The 19,593-nt window shown below is 38.5% G+C and overlaps 2 protein-coding genes across 4 annotated transcripts; both read left to right on the top strand.

Annotated features, from left to right (window-relative positions):
* The first annotated feature begins 1,804 nt into the window (after positions 1 to 1,804).
* On the top strand, positions 1,805 to 7,706 carry LOC103718646 (uncharacterized). Of its 3 annotated transcripts, none has more exons than XM_008807560.5 (7): positions 1,805 to 2,124; positions 2,416 to 2,540; positions 4,825 to 4,914; positions 5,364 to 5,416; positions 6,679 to 6,781; positions 6,985 to 7,100; positions 7,220 to 7,706. In XM_008807560.5, exons 1-7 carry the CDS (start codon positions 1,890 to 1,892, stop codon positions 7,263 to 7,265), a joined length of 768 nt encoding a protein of 255 aa, XP_008805782.4. In that variant the 5' UTR covers positions 1,805 to 1,889; the 3' UTR covers positions 7,266 to 7,706. The 3 variants fall into 3 exon arrangements, with proteins under 3 accessions (XP_008805782.4, XP_008805783.4, XP_088578818.2); XM_008807561.5 differs by having other exon boundaries at positions 7,198 to 7,363; XM_088722692.2 differs by lacking the exon at positions 4,825 to 4,914.
* A 1,602-nt stretch (positions 7,707 to 9,308) lies between these two features.
* On the top strand, positions 9,309 to 18,378 carry LOC103718645 (uncharacterized). The gene is made up of 6 exons (XM_008807559.6): positions 9,309 to 9,998; positions 17,226 to 17,278; positions 17,378 to 17,465; positions 17,572 to 17,670; positions 17,763 to 17,884; positions 17,962 to 18,378. Exons 1-6 carry the CDS (start codon positions 9,486 to 9,488, stop codon positions 17,996 to 17,998), a joined length of 912 nt encoding a protein of 303 aa, XP_008805781.4. The 5' UTR covers positions 9,309 to 9,485; the 3' UTR covers positions 17,999 to 18,378.
* Positions 18,379 to 19,593: the final 1,215 nt, after the last annotated feature.

Genomic DNA, 19,593 nt, shown 5'->3' with positions numbered 1-19,593 from the left:
TCTCAAAAGTGGCTGGCCACATATAAAGTCATTTAATTCGCGGCTCTATTTGCCTCTTTGAAAATATACTTGGTCTGAAAAAATTGTACCATCTCTCATCATAACTCAAATATGCAGTTGTGAGATGAGTAATTTTTTTTATTTTGCATCAGGAAAGAAAAATTAAATTATTTTCAAACTATTTTCTTGGCTGCACCTAATTTGAGTCTATTTTCACGGACTTACGAATTATGCCTTGTCAAGGCCTGTGGCTGCGAGTAAGCTTTTCCATCTTATATGAAGCCTTTCGTGAGACTTGCGCCAGATCCTTTGGCAGCAATATATCCCATTTAGAAAGAACTTGGCAAAAGAAGTTCCTTATGATTAAAACTTGGCAAAGAAGATAGTGGGAAAAAAAAAAAAAAAAACTTTCTTATTGGAGAGTTGAGTTGGTTACAAATAAAGCTCTCTTCCTTATTTCTGGGCCTTGGTCAAATGTATACATGTGTTATGCTATTTGATATCTAGTCCTAGAAATACATGTAAAAAAAAAAAAATATCTAAGCCTAAAAATATCCATAAAAAATCATAAAGTCTAGTTTCAAAGTGCGGCGAGAATATTTTTATCCCCATCTATTATTTGGATAATGTCTGAATAAACAATTTATCCTAACTAGATTTAGAGACCAACAGTTTAGCGGACATAAGGATGAGATCACCAGAGGGATAAATACATTTCGGGAGATGAGAACTTTGAAACAACCCCATTTTGAGAGAGATGAAGAAGATTATAGGAGTGGAGTAATAACTCTAACATGCATGATACCATCCACTATCATTTTTCATTACCTTCTCTCTCCTTTTTCTTGCCCCCTCTTTGCTCTGGCCACAACAACCCTAATCTATGATCCACCATTTCTTCTCTCAATGCTATGAGGTCTTTTTTATCAGGTCCTTGGAGGCTTCTTCCTGACTTTTTTTTATCAACTGTCGATGAAGATATAATGATTCATCGTATAATATAAAACTCATATTTTACAATATTATTTTTTTATGTTACAAATACTATATTATTTTGTATATGCAACAATTCTATTGTACCTATTCAATCACAATATTGTATGCTAATATTACAAGATTTTAATCTTACCACATTTTATGAATATTATAATATGAATAAAGCTACTCCAATTTCTTACCATGACTGAAATATAATTTTACAAATATATAATTAATATCCTCTATCATCATAATAATATTTTAATTATTCTCTGAAATAATTTATATTGCAAATAAATGAAGAATAGTTGGTATTCACCTTTTTGGGTACTTATCCTCAAATTTCATCTGAACGTCATTTTCCTATATCCGAAATGCATGCATCCAAAAAAAAAAAAAACCAACAAAAATGTAATAATTATGTGGAATGAGAACATTAAATCTCTAAAGAAAGTAAAGGCCAATCCCATCTAAACTTATCATTATTTAACCTCAAATTCCCTTTCCAAACTTGGTCTAAGGAAATATCTAACCCAAACATCTAGACTCCTAAATATTTTGCTAAAATATCTCAAGCGGTAAAAGTTCCATGGAGTCTTCTAGAAAACCCTACCTCCTCCGGCCAGAAATCGCCTACGTATGTCTGGGCCTTTCTATGTTGTTCGAGGCCTAAATATTTGAACCGGGCCGGGCCGGGCCGGGCTGGGTCAAAACCTCCGTCAATTCAAATGCGGAACGGGACCAGGTCAGAATTCTGGTGGGCTGGGGGCCCTCGGATTGAGACTTGCGGCCATGGATATTTTCGGCTTAATCGGATACGGACCGCCTCATCTCCTTGCATTTGGTAAGCGAAGAGAAGAAGAGAAGAGAGAGAGAAGGGAGGAGACCCCGTCCATCGACCTCCAAGAACCATGGCCATGACCGCCATGGCTTATGCGAGAGTAGGGGTTCTGGTCCGGGCCTCGTGGGACACCAACCCCAGCCCCAAGCCCCTCCACATCCCAAAACCCCCCAAGCCCGCGCGCCTCCCCACTCCTCCGACCACGACGGCGCCGCCTGCGATGGCGAGGACGGCTGTCCTCGATAGGGACGAGAAGCTGCCCTCCTCCGCCCCCCTCATCTCTCGCAGCGACGGCCCCCAGATAGGTACTTCCGAACTGCCATCAAAACCCCTCATAAACCCTCAATCTCTCTCTCTCTCTCTCTTTCCTCGAGCGAGCTCTAGTTCTGTTATTTTCTCTTCTTTTCGTTTTCCCTTTTTGAAAAAAGGGAGAAATTTTGGAGAATTTCTGGTCTAACATCTCGCATAGGTGCGAATTTGTGGGTTCTTAATGTACTTATGAAAATGGTTTGTGTTTTATTTGTATTCTGGGAAATTTCAGTCGTTTATCATGTATATATGGTGTTATATTACGACTTTGTATTTCTTGCAACCAGAGAAATCGGATGAACAATATCTGGGTTACGAGAGATGGTGGTTGCCGGTTGCGCCTAAAGTGAAAAAGCCCCGGTCCATATATAATGCTGCTTCTTTGGCATACTTGGGAGATTGCATCTATGAGGTAGAACTGGTGTTCGATTTTCTTCTGGATTCTTTGGTCCTATGTTTGGTTTGACAATACCGTGACTATATTTAACTCTCTCTCTCTCTCTCTCTCTCTCTCTCTCTCTCATTTTTACTTTATTTGATTTAGTTGCATACTGAATGTATTGTATCTGGAAAAGGCCTTCAAAGGTTTTTTCTGTCCGGGGATCCAGCCTGCCCATAGGGTTTTAATGCAATTTAGCTTCTATTCCATCCTCAAATAAGCAAGTGCCAGCTTCTTATATTTGATTCGTTGCGTATCGATTTTGATAGCCTCTGCTTCTTTCTTTCAGTAATCATATTATCGAAGTGCTTCCTCATTTGATGTTGCACGTTTGTATGATTGTGTAATGCTATGTTTTTTAAACAACTGAACTGTATGGATTGTTATGCTCATCTTGTGATGATTCTTTTTGGGGAAGGTATCTGATTCAATAAAACGAGAGTAGAAATCAGAATTGACTGGGTTGTTGGAGCAAAAGATCAACAATCTCACTATCAATAGGAACCATGACATCTTGGAAGGGAAAAACAGTGGTGTTATTGTTATTGCTACTAAATAGGGAAAAGCGTGAGCATATATTAACCAAATCAAAGTTATTTCACAGGAATTCTGATATCAATTGTTATCTCAATGAGCATTAGAAAGCTTAGGAATATTGGGGAGCTGTGGTGGGAGTGCTACCAGTTGAAGACCACGTTTAGCACCAATAATGGTAGGTTCGTACAGCAACCATACATAGTGGAGCCTATAGATATCTCCTTTATTTAGAGTCTATGAAAGGGAGGCTAGCCATGAAGACCATGGGCAGTCGAGGAGGAGCCAATTTCTTTAACATAGGCTCTTATTTTTCATGATGCTTTTCTAGCATGGATTAAGTGAGCAGCATTTCAGAGTTTAAGTGTGCTTGCTAAGAGATCACAGCACTATTATCCATTATGATCTGTTTATTAGACAGTAGACACCAGATCCAAGTGTATTATGGTGGTTTCCTACTAAGCCTTTTTATGGTCTCTTTGTTTTTCAGTTTCATCAGGTGTCTTTAGGAATATGGTGCCATGGAAATTTTGTTTTAATCACTCAGTGCAAGATTCAATTGCATCTATTATTCTCGGACGTCATAATTTAAGGTCCACGTGGGCATTTTAGTATGCATATTCGCTGGTTGTTTACGAGTCCTTTCCATGTTAACTTTGAGATCTTGTTGCTCTTTGTTGGTTCCACAATTTTAATTGCGCACCTTCATCCTCCAAAGGTTTGTATTTTAAATGACCGAGAGTCTTAGTATATTAGCGCTGAAGGTTAACTTTCCATGCTACTGATATTCCATGTCCTCTTCATATCTACTGTTCCTTTTCTGTCGTTGAACTACTTGTCCACTTTATATTTTGCTGGTTCTTATGTTATCGAGTATTCTTTAGTCAATTCTTGATAACAAAGACTACAATGTGTCCTAGCTTTCCCCTATCTTGCCACATATCTTCCAGATCCTCTTTTGGTTGGTTGTTCCATATCTGTCCTTGAACTGTTTAGCCAACCTATTTAAATTGCAGGTGCTGTGTTGTCAAGATTCCTATCAATTGGCTTTGTTTTAAGAAGACTTCAGGTTTGGAATAATCTCTATTGGTTTCTTCTGTTTGTAAAGTAGTCCCTTTCTTTTAGTTGTGTGTGTCTCAATATTTCAGCCCTCTTTGTTACTGAATGGCATCGGTTTACCAACCTAATGACAGGATTACCTTATATCAGAAAATCGCATAGCTAGTATGTGAAAATACTTGATGCGCTGTGACATATTAAACTTCCTTTCAAACAGATGACCTATTTAAATAAACTTAAATTATGGAGCAGAAAAGTTCTGTCTGTTTCAATAATATTGAAACACTACATTATGAAGTGTATACTAAATTTTCCAGGATCATAAAAAAAAATTTAAGATAAAATATGTCAAATATATTGATTGAGGATGTAAAGTTCAGAAAATGTAAGATACCTACTTTGTAGATCTATGGGATTATTCCAATGCAGAATAAACCATGTCTTTTTGGTGATTATCAAGATTTTTCCTTGGAAGTGCTTACTGAGACTCCCTTGAACTCCAATTTTGTCAAACTGGTACTATCAGATCGTGGGCTGTAGTTTTCTTGCCTATATAGCAAAAAGTTTCTGGACAATACTATCTGTCGCTAATTTCTTTCTATTGATTTGTTAGTTCATATGTTGTTGCTGCAAAATTTAGAAGTGTTTTGGTCTAAATATGCAGCTGTATGCTCGGAGGCACTTTTTGTATCCACCTTTAAGTATCAACGAGTATAATGAACGCGTGATGAAAGTAGTATGCTGTGAAGCACAGGTATGCATCTAACTGTATGTCTAGTAAAATCAGTTATGTGATGATTGTTCCATTGCTTTGTTAGCATACTGTTTTCAAGTTAAATGTAAACCTGCCTGACTTGACATCTTCTCAGGACTTTTACCCTGTAAGTGTAGCATTTAGATGTACTTTTTAATATAGACATCTGTGCCATTCTTTTCTTACTTTTGGGTCCATTTCCAGCACAACCTTCCTCCTTATTTGAAATCAAATTACATTCTTTTCCCATTTTCATGTTTTTAAACTTAAATCTATTTTTCGTGTACTGTTTCATGTTGACAGTACATGCTAGTATCTCTCATCGCTTGACTGTTTTTTATTTTTCATATCAACAGTTCTGGTGTATGTTTTCTTGTTGAGCATTTTCACGCATTACTACTCTTGATGTTTTATGCCTTGGAAGTTCTCATACTTGTCTTGTGTTTCAGGATATTCTGTTTAAGAAGCTTCTTGATGATGACTACTTAACTGAAGAAGAAAGGTTAAAGCAAGATTCTTAAGTTTTAGTTGCTATTTTTCCTTGCTCATGTAAACCCTGAATTGTTTCGATGACTATAGCTAAATAGTTTATTCAAAATCTTACTAATTCAATTGTCATACATGCTTATTTTTCAGTCATGACAATCATATCCAAAACCTGTTCTTTCAAATTGTTTTCTTTCAGGAATTTGACAACTCTGTACTCAATTGCTTATATTTGTTATTATATATTTGTTTTTTCTGCTATAATCTGATCAAATCAACTTTTTGGATGGTCTGTATTTCTATGTCATTCAGGGCATTGGACTCATCAAGTATGTGTTAAAATTCTATAAATAGAAAATGTAAGCGAAGATGGTTTTTTAACGGGAAACCTTTTTGATTTCAAGACTTGGACCATAGATATCACATTCACAACTAGCCATGAACGTAGTTAAGGATGGCAATTTATGAGCCGACCTGCCAACCTAACCTGCAATCAACCCATTTAAGCAGGTTTGGGTTTGGCAAGAACAGGTCCGGGTCATAAAAGGTCAACTCAACCTAACTTGTTTATTAAATAGGCCAGGTCCAAGCTTAGAGTTCTAACCTGTTTAATCTATTTTGACTCATTTAATAGTTGGATCGGGTCGGGACCAGACCTATTTAAGAGCCACTTAGCCCATTTGAAACACATTTAACATATTTAAGACCTGCTTAAACCATTTAACCTATTTAATCTGATTTGACTCGTTTGTTAAACGAGTTATGCTGGTTGGATGGAGATACCTGCTTGATAAAAAGGTCGAGTTCGGGTCTAGAGTTTTGACTTGTCTCATAAACACATCAGTTTTGGGTTGACAGTGTTTTGACCCATATCCAAACTCGACCTGTATCCAATCTGACCTGACCTGACTGCCACCTTTAGATATAGTAACATATCACGAACGTGCATATAGTTAAGATTTAGATCATTATTCACACAACATGCAGGAATCATGCCTTTCTTGCAAATGATAAACAAATATTCATGAGGGATGTGATAGCATTTTCAATGTGATATTTCTACGTGCAAATTAAGATAATACCCTTTAAAATTGACCTTTGTATTGTGAAGTTATTGCTTCGTTCATGATTTTAGTTCCGCAATTCTTGGCTAATAATCATTAAGTTATACTCATCTTTTTAATTGTCTTTTGCATATGATTTTGGTAGTGTTGTACAACTGCTGGCTATTTAACTATAGCTGCATATGACATCATGTGTTCCGTAATTTTTGTACAGGGACATTCTTCGTTGGGGAAAAAATGTGGTTACCAGCAAATCACGAACTACAAAACGAGCTGGTGTAGCTGTCTACAATAGAGCATCTTCACTTGAAACGCTGGTAGGTAGCATTGTCTATGAACTCAAGGGGGTAAGAAAATTTTGCATCAGTTAGTCTGTCATGGCTGCAAGGCCATTTCTGCAAAGAACTCTAAATTAATTGTTTTAATGTCTGGCATGCTGATGTTGGAACCAGTGATCATAACTACGTAAAACAGTTGGGTTACCTATGTGACGAGGATTTTGAACTTTATCTTTTAATAGGTTGGATATCTTTACCTAACTGATGTGAAACGCTTGGAAGAACTCATGTTTAGATTAGGATTCTCGACTGGTGCTTCTTCAGATTTTATTGCAGAGGAACTTCGCATGAATCTCCGGTGAGAATTTTTTTTGTGTGTAATTATGCCCTTTTTTTTTGTGTGTGTTGCTCTGTTGGCTTGCTTATTCCTGTCTCTCCTTTTGCCTATGACCAAGAGTGCACTATAATCCTTGGCAGAAAAACTAGTAAATGCTCGAGCTCTCAGAAACCTACTACACAGTAAGTGAACCTTGGTTATCATTTGCAAATGTGGAAAGGAGAGAAGCATGGTGACTTGCTGGTGGTCGCCCATCTGCTGGAACCAACAATTCCATCGCTTTTTTGACATTATTATCAGCACAACAGCATTGACATGATATATTCACGATCCTTGAAATATGGGGAGAGGCATCCAAGCCAGAAGACTGTCAGCATTGAAGTCTTGCAAGAATGCAGGGAGACAGCTCTGGAACTGAAGCTATTATAGATATGTGTATATGAATCTATTGTATCAGAAAGAGAGATCGCAAACTATGAAGCTGTGGTTATCCCTTATTTGGATCAACCAGTACTCCCTTCTGATTGTAGCAGTAGCCATCATTTGTTAAAGCGATGCAATGCAAGCATAATCGTGATAAAGTGACCATTTTGAAATTTTATTGCAACCATTCAAACTTGAGCTTTATCCCCCATGTTTATGGTGATCTCTGTCATCCATGTTTTTCCAAAACAGGTTCCAATCATTTCATCAACTTGCTTGTGTTGTGTCAGCAGTAGATTCCGATGCGATGCATCACAAAATGCACTCATGTACATCTCAGAGCATTACATGACAAAAGGCTATTATTATGGTCTTTTAATATCAGAATATACTTCTCACATTCTTGATATTATGAGCACGGTGTGTGTGTGTGTGTGTGTAGCTGTTTGTATTTGATGGCACTTGATGACCAAAAGCTTCTTACCCCATTGGAATGACTCTTTCCCGGTGTTCCAATTAAGCTTTTGGTTTGTAAGAAGTCTTTCGAGAACACTAACAAAAAAGAGAGACGACTCAACGGGCTCACGGTCTCTTGAAGCGTGTGGACTCTAGACTTAGCGTGTTGACGCCAACTTCCTAGGAATTATAAAATCTTTGCAGACTCGCATGACCCTTGCGTCATTCTAAAAATAATGAAGTCAAAACCTGTCATTAGAAAGAAGAGTGGGATGTTGCTCTCAACCTTCGCTTATACGTCTATCTGTTTTTAATAATCAAGCATAAATAGCGATGAAAGAATAAAACAATGAGACTTCCTTCTCCTCTTCTATTTAACTCTTTTACATATTGGTGACATTGGGGTCAGTTGAGCATGGGTTAAATCATCTGGAGCTTGACCCATTTTGAATATGGATATGCTTGTCAAACCTCAATAAAATATAAATGATCTTCTAACAAACGTTTATAAAATGTTGAACATGCAAAAAGTTCCGGGATTTGCATGCATTTCGGATTTTACCTCTTCTTTAGAAGGTTAGACCGTGGACTTGCAAAAAAAAAAAAAAAACATCCAGAAGCACCAATTCCGGGCAGAGATAAAAAGAACGTTCAACATGGAGATCATATGCATGCTAGGGATGACAAAACTTGTATGGAACAATAGAGCTCATTCAGAGAAATGCTTTTGAAATGCATTAAAATACCATGCTAGAATGGCCCCTTTATCATCTTTGCGTTGTTCCTCCACATCATATGATGATATGAATCCCAATTTACAGTATATTTTACGTCCAAATCATCCATTATGTAGTGAAACTAACATGCAATATGGATTAGATTGTATAGAGAACTATAAACATCATGAGAGACTCATGTTACAACAATAAATATTAAAGACTTGAAGATCACAAAACCTACGAAATAGCTGTTCTCGTAAAGCAGGCTCCTCAAAGAAAATAGATCAATTTACTTGGAACCTAATTTTACTTTGGAAAAACTACTCTATATCAACCTTTAACTTGTCATTCGTCGTAAAAACAAAATAGCTATTTTTTCTAGTATTCGATGGATTGAGGTGGAGTAAAACCCCCTTTTACCCAGATGAGTTTATTTGGATACCATTACGTGCCAAAACAATCCCGCTGACTCAGAAGAGCAGGCTTAAGAATTCTAGGTCTTCCTGAGGTCCGTAATTTAGACCGGAGAAGGAAAACCAAGCCACAGGAGATGGTATCCTTCTGGCGTCCGTTGGACTCGCATATGCAGCCGACTTGTTTGATCTCGGTCTCCCCCACTCCCTTTCCTCACACGTATTCTTTCGTGGCCCTGACGAAAGAAAAGCGAGTCGCGTATCGGCGTCCTCAGTCTTGTTGTGACTCCACCTCCGCCTCAGCCTCCTCTCGCCTCCTCTCAAATCCTCCAAAACCCTGAAACAAACACGCGCACGCATACGCACTCTCTCCGTGGCATGACGGGCTTCCATCCATGGCGCCCCACCAGCAGCTACTAGCCTTCGTCAACTACTTCGTCATCTCCATGTCCTTCGCCCTCATCCTCTCCTCCCTCTACTTCGTCAAGAAGAAGAGCGCCGCGCGGAAACAAGCCCAAGAACGCGAACGCGCCCACCGCGCCATCGCTCTATCCGGAGCCCAAGAAGAAGACCTCCCGCCGCTCCCAGGCGGCGACCGGAAGGCGGCGGCGGCGGCGGCGGCGACGACGACGACGGGTGGCGGTGGAGATGGGGAGCGGCAGAAGGGGGAGGAGAAGCGGAAGAAGAAGAGGGGGAAGAAGAAGAGGCAGGAGTCCGGTGGGGGATTGGAGGATGGAGAGGAAGCGAAGGTTGGGGCGGGGGCGGAGGAGATGGGGAAGGCGGGAGAGGGGAAAGCGGGCTCTATCTACCCGTTCTCTTCGTTTGCCAGTGCAACTCAGAGGAAGATCAAAGCGCAGTACGATCAGCTCGTGGAATCCAACCAGGCCAACGCCTTGACGGCGGTGCAGGTGGTCTTGCTTTCTTCCCCCTCTCTTCTTGATATGTTTCTCATTTCTTTTCTTTTCTAAAGAGATGATTGGGTTTCGAAATTTCTTGATGGCCGAGTTTCATATAATAATTTCTTGATGTGTTTCCCAACTCATATAATAATCTCTGAATCCTAAATTCTGATATTTGCGTTTGGGGAAGGAATGGTTGAGATGGGAAATTAATGCTTGAGGCTTGTCTTCTAGAAAAAGATTTGAATTTTATTTTACTGTGTTGTTTCAGTGCCATCTGGGAACTCTTGTTCTTTCCTTCCTTTTCTTTATTGGACATTTTGTAGGCGTCCAAAGGTCAGGCTCACATTCTTTTTTTTTTTTTTTTTTGAAAGGAAGCTTTGCTTTAATCCTAATCGTTTTTTCTAGCGTGTGAAGCCAGTCACAAATGTAATAGTTTTGGAGTTTATCATGGTCTAGGACCTTTATGTATATGTTTTTCCTTTGAGTGATGTGTTGTCTCTTATTGGGTACTTGTCTGTCTTAGTCTGAACTAAAAAGTCGAATTCTTTGTTTGTTTGCCCTTCTTCTTTTTTTAAAAAAAAAAAAAATTACCCCTCCTTTTTAGGAGTTAAATTGAAGTTAAAGGTTCAATGCCCTAATCATAGGAATACGCAAGTAGTACTTCACAGAATAAAAGCAAGTGCAAACAACGTTTAGCTGTTGACATCTTCCACCTTGTTGATGTTTCTTACAACTCCAATTTCTGCGTCTATTGTTTTGTGCTTCTCGTTTCTCTTCAATAGTTTCTGAAAGATTGTCCTTGATGGTGCAGTCCCCATCTATTACGAAAAACCAATCCAGTTAACTTTCCATTACTATACACTTTATAGTTTTGACTAATCCAACTCTCTGCTTCTGATCGGACTTTTCATCATGCCCTTTTGTATTAGCTTGCTTCAATGTATTTGGTTCTTTCCCAACTTTCTTGTTTTAAGCAGCATATCCAACTGAGAATTCTGATCTAAGCTATTACAATTTTATTCATAAGTGGTTGCTTATTCATCTGTGCACATGACCTCAAATTTTTTATGGGAAAGGGTTGGATTCCACAAGCTTAAAGTTGCATTTATTCTTGCCTTCATGGTTTTATCACTTTTTATGAAAAATAATGTTTCCTTAAAACCCAGAAGCACGAGGCAAATGCAAAACATTATTTGTGCACCTTCTTTGATTCACCACATTGTAATTCTACTATATGCATCTCTTTCCTTATCCTTCAATGGAAAATAACATAGTGAAGAAAGGAGGTTTTTTCTTGGTTGTCAATTTATATGCTTTTGTTTGGTTTAACTGGCTGATAGTCAAAAGCTCATCTTTCCATTGTCTTCCTTCACTATGTAACTGGTGTTCATTGTTTTTGCTATATATTTGTTTGACAGTCTCGCTCTTTAATATAATTCTCAGTTTACTTCTCAACAGATATAGCCTATGGCAACTCGATGCTCATGGTTCTCATTCTGTTATCACCACTTGTTCTTATGCTTGTTACTTTGGCCTGCCAAGTTATTACAACTTGTTCTTATATTGTAGGATACATCATCCATTTGGTCCAGTACTTTATTTTCTTTATGTTAATATCTTGTATTGTCATCATGCTGATTAGGGGTTGGCAAGGTAAGCATATTGTGCCATGTCATACTAACTATGGCACAACCGAGAATTGCCCTGCTAGTCAGGTACCTTGATTCAATAATCTTAAAACAAGCACATTGAAATTAAAGTTCAAGTAAGGAACATACATATTCTATTACAAATATTCCTGTTCACTTGCATGACTTACCTAGAGTGTACCCCAATCTCATGATTTACCCATAAAGGTGGTACATAGATGGGTCCACTTTAAGGACATGGAGGATCTATTTTGTTTGGGAGATGGATGGTAAGTGTAATTCCTTGACAAGAAGGCGACATGCAAACGAAGTCTCGAATTTTAAATATGCGTGAAGAAGGTCATTTCCCTGTCTTTTTATTTGATAAATAGGCCTCTAACATCTAAGAGGAAACTAATTAGAGAATGAGGATTCAGTGTCTTGTATGTGAGATAGTCTTACATTTTTATCTATCTTTCAGAGCAATACATTGTATCTGATAAAGGACCAGTCAGCAGGTGGGGGGTTAGAAAAAACAAGGCAGCGTTTATACTGGGGACTCAAGAATGAAAAAGGCAAAATTTAGAAATGGGTCTCAGGACCCAAACGTGCTAGGCATGTCCCTTGCCTTTCAGTTATCAAAAGGGATACTATATATAGAAAAGAATAGTTATGGTCTGTCTGGATGCTGAAAACTACTATTTGAAAATTAGGGTTGATGACCGAGAGTTGCATTCAAAGAGGTGAAGAGGAGTTAAAGAGCATCGGTTGACTAGTTTGTCCTCATCTAACCCAATTTTCAGGGATAATCAAACCCTTCCTCTCAAGGTATTTGCCCTATTCTTGGAAATCAGGAATTAGCTAGAGTTGTGCTGCCTAATCTCTTTGGAGCACGTGCCGTTTGACGTGTCTATAAAATAGAAATCTTATCTAGAAGATCTTATCCGCTAATAAGATCTTTTAACATCCAACAAGCCACGATCTACTGTGCTAGTACTGGGCACCGTACCGGTTGTCCGGCGGCACGAGTCGGTACGGACTCATGCCATGCCGGGTCGGGCCCGACACAGGAGATGGCGAACACAGACCGTGGGAGAGAGGATAGAGAGAGAGAAGGGGGAGAGAGAGAAGGAGGCTAGCGGAGGGTGGCAAATCGTTTGCCGACTTCATTTAAAAATCGCAAACCTTTTTAGCAGCCGGACCACTGTTTCGAGCGAAACAGGAGATCCGGCCGCGGCCTCTGTATCCTGCCCAAGCGCCAGCCTCCGCACCCCCCCCCCCCCCCCCCGCGCTCGCTCTCACTTTTCTTTTCTCTCCTTTTCCTTCTCCCCGTCTGACGATGATGTCTCGGTTCATTGCCGGAACTGTCTTGGTCCGCCACTAGTATAGTTCGGGATGCCCCGAACTGGGCCATTCGGGACAGCTCCGCCGACCCTGCAACAAGCCCTTACGTCCTGTTTGGATACATAGGGGAGAGAAAAGAAAAGAAGGCGACATGAGAGGAGAAGAGAATCTTGAACCCAAGAGAAAAAGAAAAGAAAAGGAGAATAAAAAATTTTAGATGGAGGAGAAAAGAAGAGGACATTTTCTTTCCTCTCCAAAATCTCTCCTCTTTTAGAGAGATTATCAAAGCATTTGGAGAGAATCACTTCTTTTTGATTCTTGTCTCTTCTCTCCTGACTTTCCAAATGAGGGATTTTAGGTTTCTCCTCTCTTTTTTCCTTCAATTTCTAACCAAACAAGAGAAAATGGATTCCTCTTTTCTTTGTCTGAACAAAACAGTGGATTTTTTTCTCTTCTTTCTAGTTATCTCAAACCAAACAGCGTGTTAATGCATTATGGCTCAAATTACATAATTTTGTAGCATGACAGTTGCCAATTGGAATTCGGGTTCCAAGTCCCAATTTTTTAAGTCAAGTCCTTTGCTTTTGCTTCTTTTATCTTTCAAAAAGGTACTTATGCCAAAGAAAAAGACCAGTTAGGGAGCTAGGAATTAAATTGATGATTCATGAGAGATGACAAATATATTATGAATAAAGAGTACACCGAAGTATGAATGGTGTTAATTTTTATGCATGGATTCCCATTCTTTAACTAAAGGGATATGGATTGTACTTATTTATTATGAGATAAAAGAAAATTCTTGCCCATTATTGTTAAGCCCAGAATCACAGGAAGTCAAACCACATGAAGCTGTCTCCATTATCAGATTGAAATGGTCTATGGGGTCGGGAACATGCGAGGCTATTTATTGGTGTCACTTGGGGCTACAAATCGGTCAGACTCGAGTCAGATCTGTGCTATATGTGCATCCGAACTCGAGAAAAATATCGAGACCAGATCCATTAATTTAGTAAGCTTTGAACTCGCATTCAAACTCATTTAAAATAATCGGTTTTGAGTTTTTGAGATTCGATTTAGCACATGATTTTAGGGGCCCAACTAGACAAGGTTAACAATTTTCAAAATTGAAAGAACTCTGATCGTAATGGTCCTTCATATGTACTGAATTAGTGGCATATTTCAATGGAAAAGGAGCACTATATAGGAAGTGAATGATTGGTTTCAGAAAAATCCGATCCCATTTGAATTAGATTTAAATATCTATTTATTTTTAGTTGATTGAAACAATAATCAAAATCTAAGTGGGGATGAGATTGTGGAACTAAAATAGCAATGGGCGAGATATTAGGAGAGCATATGTGAGAAAAAGGCACAAATACAAACATAGAGAATGAATTCATGCATGTAGCTAATTCTCTTTATATTCCTATATTTGTATATGCTACATATATATAGTTTGTGTATATATATATTCGGGTTATCGGGTTTTGGGATTTGAACTAGCTGCATCCAAGTTCCTCTGACCAGAAATTGGATCTTAGAAATAGAATTTGACTTCGATCAAATAAGGTTATCAAAACTTAATTTAATCCATATATGATTAAAGAAATCAAGGCAAGCACTTCACATCATTTTCATGTATCTTGAATGTGTAGTTGGGTAGTTTTAGTTTGAAGGTAAATTTTATTGATTATTGAAGCCAAATACGTTAAATATATTGTGCGGATGTATCAATTATAGAGGATCAGCACCAAATATCACTTAATTAAGCATAAAATAGCAAGACAAGCATGGAAGAGTATAAATTAGCTAAACATTCCTATTCAATACCACATTACTTTTGGAGGTGGGTCACATAAATAATGATGGTCATCGTCTTTTTTTTTTTAAAAAGAAATCATCATCATCATTATTATCAATTCCGTCGAGTTTCGGCCAATTACTCCTTTTGGATCACCAATGAGGAGAGGAATTGCAAGGAAAGGGTATTGAGCAACCTGCGCTCATTGTGGAGAGGGATGAACAATGTCTGTTCCATCTCCTACTATTTAACTTTCAAAAGGAAGCAAGTGGGGGAAATAAGGTGACATTAATAGTCTCTCTCTTCTTCTCTTGAAAATGTATGGAACAAGAAAAAATCACTTCACTTCCTAAATAACAATGGAATCCAATTTTGAGATAATTTTGACCATTTCACTTAGTTCAGTCAAACCTGCTAAATTGGTGAAACTGACTAAAACAAATAAACTTTGATCAGTTTTAAAGTGTTTCAGGCTGAAATCAATCTATTTCAGCCGAAACACATTGGTTTCAGCGAAAACTTCAATCTTGGTCCATATATATGGTTGTTGTACTGGTAAAGAAGGGAAAACTTCGGAGTATGTATTGCCCCATACCATGGTATGTACCACCCTGTATTGTGTGCCATATCAACACGTACAATGTGCTATATCGGCACATATCGATAAACCATGAATAGATACGGGGGAATACCATAGTGTAATTTTGTAGTAGATGTGATTGGTAAAACTCCATACAACAATAGTTCAAAGTTCAAATCGGCTAATAAATGTTTATTTCTTATAGCTATTTGAGCTTCCTGACATCAGATGTTTGGGCAGGCCAATAGTGGGTTGAAATGGGTGGTGAATAACGGGTCAGCAAGTCGCTCGGGTTTTAGGAAATCTGGGTCTCAGGTTGACCCAATCCTTGTAGGCTTATGAGTCACTGGTAGGGTGGGTCAACCCGTCCGGGTTTTAATGGGTCCTGTTCATGAGTCTTGATCCTTTGATGCGAGAACACCACTATATTTCTTTCAAAATACAGTATGTTTGTGGAACAATGTTGTAACAGATACATGATTTCCAACTGAATTTTTTTGTGAATTTTGTTTCATTTTGGCATAATGCATCAAAATGCATGCTCTAGATGACCGAGGATGTAAGATTTACTTTGTCAGTGACAAATGTGGTTTTACATTTTTGAAAAGTGTGGGTTGTTTACTGTTTAGCGATAAAAAAATTGTAACCAAAATGATAGGTCTCCTAAACATTCCATTAATGCATTTTTAATAGGCCTTGAATATTCCATTTTTTAATTTGCATGCACAATTTTCCATGTAGAGCACATGCCTGATGGTTCCGAAAGTGCAATAGTGTTATGCTATTGTATTCTTTAAACCTTGAGTCAGAGAAAAGCATTATCCTGACCACCATTATGATGACTGACTGAATATTTTTACCTAGTTCTAAGAAAAGACATCTTTAACTGACTCTAGTGGTACTTTGTTGCCAGTTTTCAAAGTTTATTACAGAATTTTTTTTTCTGAATAAATCTCCATCAAAAATTGAAATACTCAGGTCCTAAGGAAAGTAACTCGGCAGAAGATTAGATTATAAGAGAACATGAGTTGAAACAAGGAAACAATTAGTTTAAAAATCCTATGCATTTATGACCATATTTAGAGCCTTGTTGCTTGATCCCATTACAGAGGAACACAGGAATCATGAATTTATTTGGAAAGCTGTGTTGAGCTTGCAATATTTACAACCAAAGAAATCAATCAGGGGGCAGGGAAGAATTCAAGCGCATCAGTTGCTACAATGAAATGTGTGAGATAACAAAGAAATCAAGATGCAAATATGGATGATTCATAGTTGACCAATGTGTTTTAGTTTCATGGTTATGGGCAGCAGGATATATGTTGTTTACATTTTGAGAGTCGTTCTTTTGAGGCATACTAGTATGTCAGTTGCAATTGTAAAATGTTCATGGTTTTTGCCTCCTGAAATGGTTAAAAAACTCCACACTTTCATATGGAATATGATGAATCCCAAATTGTTTGCACCATATGCATCAGCAACGTAGGCTTTTGCATAAATCCCTCTTTCTTCACCATATTCACCTTTTGTTCTTCATTGTTGTTCAGCAGCTGCAGTTATTATTGTAGATGCTATAATTGCATTTTCTCATGGCAACTACAGTTGATTTAATGACCTGTCATGGTTTTCAGTTCTTGGCATATAAAAATTTCTAGCTGAACTTGCTCTATGTTAGTATCCCTCCCCCCCCATCCCCCACTATTTCTGTATCTGCTTATTCTGTAGGACAACCAGCCCTCACATGTGGATCTTGTTCATGCAAACATTCTGCAACTTATGAGCTCCACGACCTCATGGGAATACCATCAACCTGTATCTATGTCATTTATAGTGTTAAACATGCAAAGGCATAAATGGTTTTTGCTACCGACTGTGTGCAGGTTGGACAATTTATCAACTGCCTAGTTGAGGCAAGAAATGAATTGCAGCACAAGTATGTAATTTTTTTCAGAGAGCTAGCTTGCAATGCTGTCCTTATTTGTGATATCATGTAATGAGTGTTATAGTTATTTATACATTTCCATTTTGTCAGGTCTGATATCATCCAACGTAGTTTTAAAATAAAGAAGGCATTACTCGTGAAGGCTGACAGGTCTTCATTTGATCGTCTTGCGCAACAGGTTTGCTGGACTCCCGCTTGCATGAATTGCTTGTTTTGGGCAGCTATTGTTTTCCATATTGCATGTTCTAGTGTATATCACCTCAGATCTGTGTTTATATCTGCAGATATACAAGTTAGAGGCAGAACATAAAAGATTAGAGGCGGATGCAGCCGTTTATAATCTACTGCAAGAGCAGCTTAAGCTCTCACCTGCATATAACGAGGTATTACTACAGCTGAGTTACAATTCAGGTAATATAATTTTATGTTGCCTTGATACATTTCTGATGTACTTTTGCTAATCTCCTCATGTCAGATGCTTGAGATTAGTTCGAACATGGAGTTGAAAGCTACTTCAGACCAGGAAACACAGGCAACAGAACTTCCTGATATCTCATTTGAGGAATTACTAGCACAGGAAAAGAAGGACTTGTTTTGGTAGGTTATCGATCTTTATTAGCTAGCTGCACTCATGCGATATTCCATTCGTTGCGTGATATCCCATCTCCTTGCAGGCAAAAAAATGGGAAGCTGAGATCATTTGCAAGCTGAGATCATTTCTGACATGCACATCTGCAGCTCAAAGAGTTTGTACAATTGCAAGTGTTTTCTTTTCCCTTTTTGTTTTTTTGGGTTGTGTCTGTGCATGTTTAATTTTGTGTTAAAACTTATTTTCCTGAATACTGGTTTACTGGTGGAAGAACATCTGGGTGCGAACAAGGTTAGAGGATATGATATCATTCTCCTGGCCTCGATCAAATGTTATATATACTGTAGTGAGAGGGGCGGGGGAAGGAAAAAACATTAGCCCCTCTTATAGCATTGGTTCTGTCTCCTTTTGCTGATATTGAGTAGCAGAGGAATATTTTAGTTGACGATTGTCATGGATGAGTTTTAAGCTTCAAAGCTGGCGATAATGGCCGCTGTTATGGTAGCAAATTTGCTAATACCATGCAACTTTTTTTAGGTTATATAGAATCAGATTTGCGAGCATCTTGGATCCATAGTTCCTACGGAGGTATAAGTAATTTGCCAGGAGTACTTCAGCAAACTAGTAGAAATGGATTTCCCACTGCCGGACAATTGAGAGATGAAGCCTAGCAATCCTGCTTGACATCAATGTTGTTGGTTTTATTCACATCCAAAAGGACAATTCCAGCTGTGCGCGAGCTATCATCTATGTTACTTGTTGATGAGTGCAAGTTGGTACCGATGGGTTCATTTCTTTACAAGTATATATTCAATGCAAGCTGGATACAGTGAAGATCGTGCCATTATTGCTTTGTTCATAGATATCAAGTAGCTGTAACTCCAACCTTAGTACAGATGGTAGATCCTTCGAGGTGTGAGGCTCGATCTGCTAGGTAATCTGAATTAAGGGTCGATGTGGCTGGGGAGCAGCCTCAAATAAGAGGTGCTGCCCACCATCAAGGGGAGTTCTTCTGGACTGAACATGCTTTTGTTTTTCTGCTACTGTGCAGTCTATTTTTTAGTGATTCGAGATTAGTATGAGCAGTCGATGTACCAAAAAAAATAAAATAAAATAAAATAAATGGCTGTAAATTACACGATGGTTTCTGAATTTTACACGGCTGTGTTGTAGCCAGAAAGAAAGAAAGGGGGTAGATTCTTTTGAAAATTGAAATAATTACCATCCAGGAAACATCTCAAGTTCAATTTTAGCCACACACCCAAAAAAAGAAAAAAAAACAAAAAACTCCCTGGCCCATTTGTTTATTCCATTATAATGACATACCATAATGCTCATTATGCCATTTGTGCACACCTTAGGCATCCATGCAAGAGGTACATTGATTAGATAGTTTTTAGATGGTTTCAACGTGACATACGGAAGTTTCTTTGGCTTGTCAAATGGTCCACCGGCGTCTTTAATTTAGAACTCAGGCCCGTAAATCAAGCCACGAGTTGTCTCTTAAGTAAATCTAAATGGACAAATCACTGGAACAACAAATCCAGAAGTGAGCAGTGCTCCTCTCGAGTGGATCCGTCGGTGACCCAATTCCCCCGCTCACTTCGGAGCTTTTCAACATCCAAGCTCCAGAAACTCACCGTGGCCGTATAAGCCCATGCGTCGGTTCACTATTGGCTGGAGCGGACCCACCTTGCGCCGCTGTCTGAAACAAGAC

Source organism: Phoenix dactylifera, chromosome 5 (assembly GCF_051530095.1).
Source record: "Phoenix dactylifera cultivar Ajwa chromosome 5, Ajwa_hap1_PhDact_Kaust_v1.1, whole genome shotgun sequence".
In the NCBI taxonomy this organism is placed as follows: Eukaryota; Viridiplantae; Streptophyta; class Magnoliopsida; order Arecales; family Arecaceae; genus Phoenix; species Phoenix dactylifera.
This window is presented reverse-complemented; position numbering and strand designations above follow the sequence as displayed.

What these genes read in the sequence shown, in the direction of transcription:
- LOC103718645 (XM_008807559.6), top strand. Translation starts at nt 9,486, where the DNA reads ATGGCGCCCCACCAGCAGCTACTAGCCTTCGTCAACTACTTCGTCATC. An exon ending in TTGATCGTCTTGCGCAACAG is followed by an intron (nt 17,466 to 17,571) that starts GTTTGCTGGACT and finishes TTATATCTGCAG; the next exon opens with ATATACAAGTTAGAGGCAGA. An exon ending in GAAAAGAAGGACTTGTTTTG is followed by an intron (nt 17,885 to 17,961) that starts GTAGGTTATCGA and finishes ATCTCCTTGCAG; the next exon opens with GCAAAAAAATGGGAAGCTGA.
- LOC103718646 (XM_008807560.5), top strand. Translation starts at nt 1,890, where the DNA reads ATGGCCATGACCGCCATGGCTTATGCGAGAGTAGGGGTTCTGGTCCGG. An exon ending in CAGCGACGGCCCCCAGATAG is followed by an intron (nt 2,125 to 2,415) that starts GTACTTCCGAAC and finishes TCTTGCAACCAG; the next exon opens with AGAAATCGGATGAACAATAT. An exon ending in CATCTTCACTTGAAACGCTG is followed by an intron (nt 6,782 to 6,984) that starts GTAGGTAGCATT and finishes ATCTTTTAATAG; the next exon opens with GTTGGATATCTTTACCTAAC.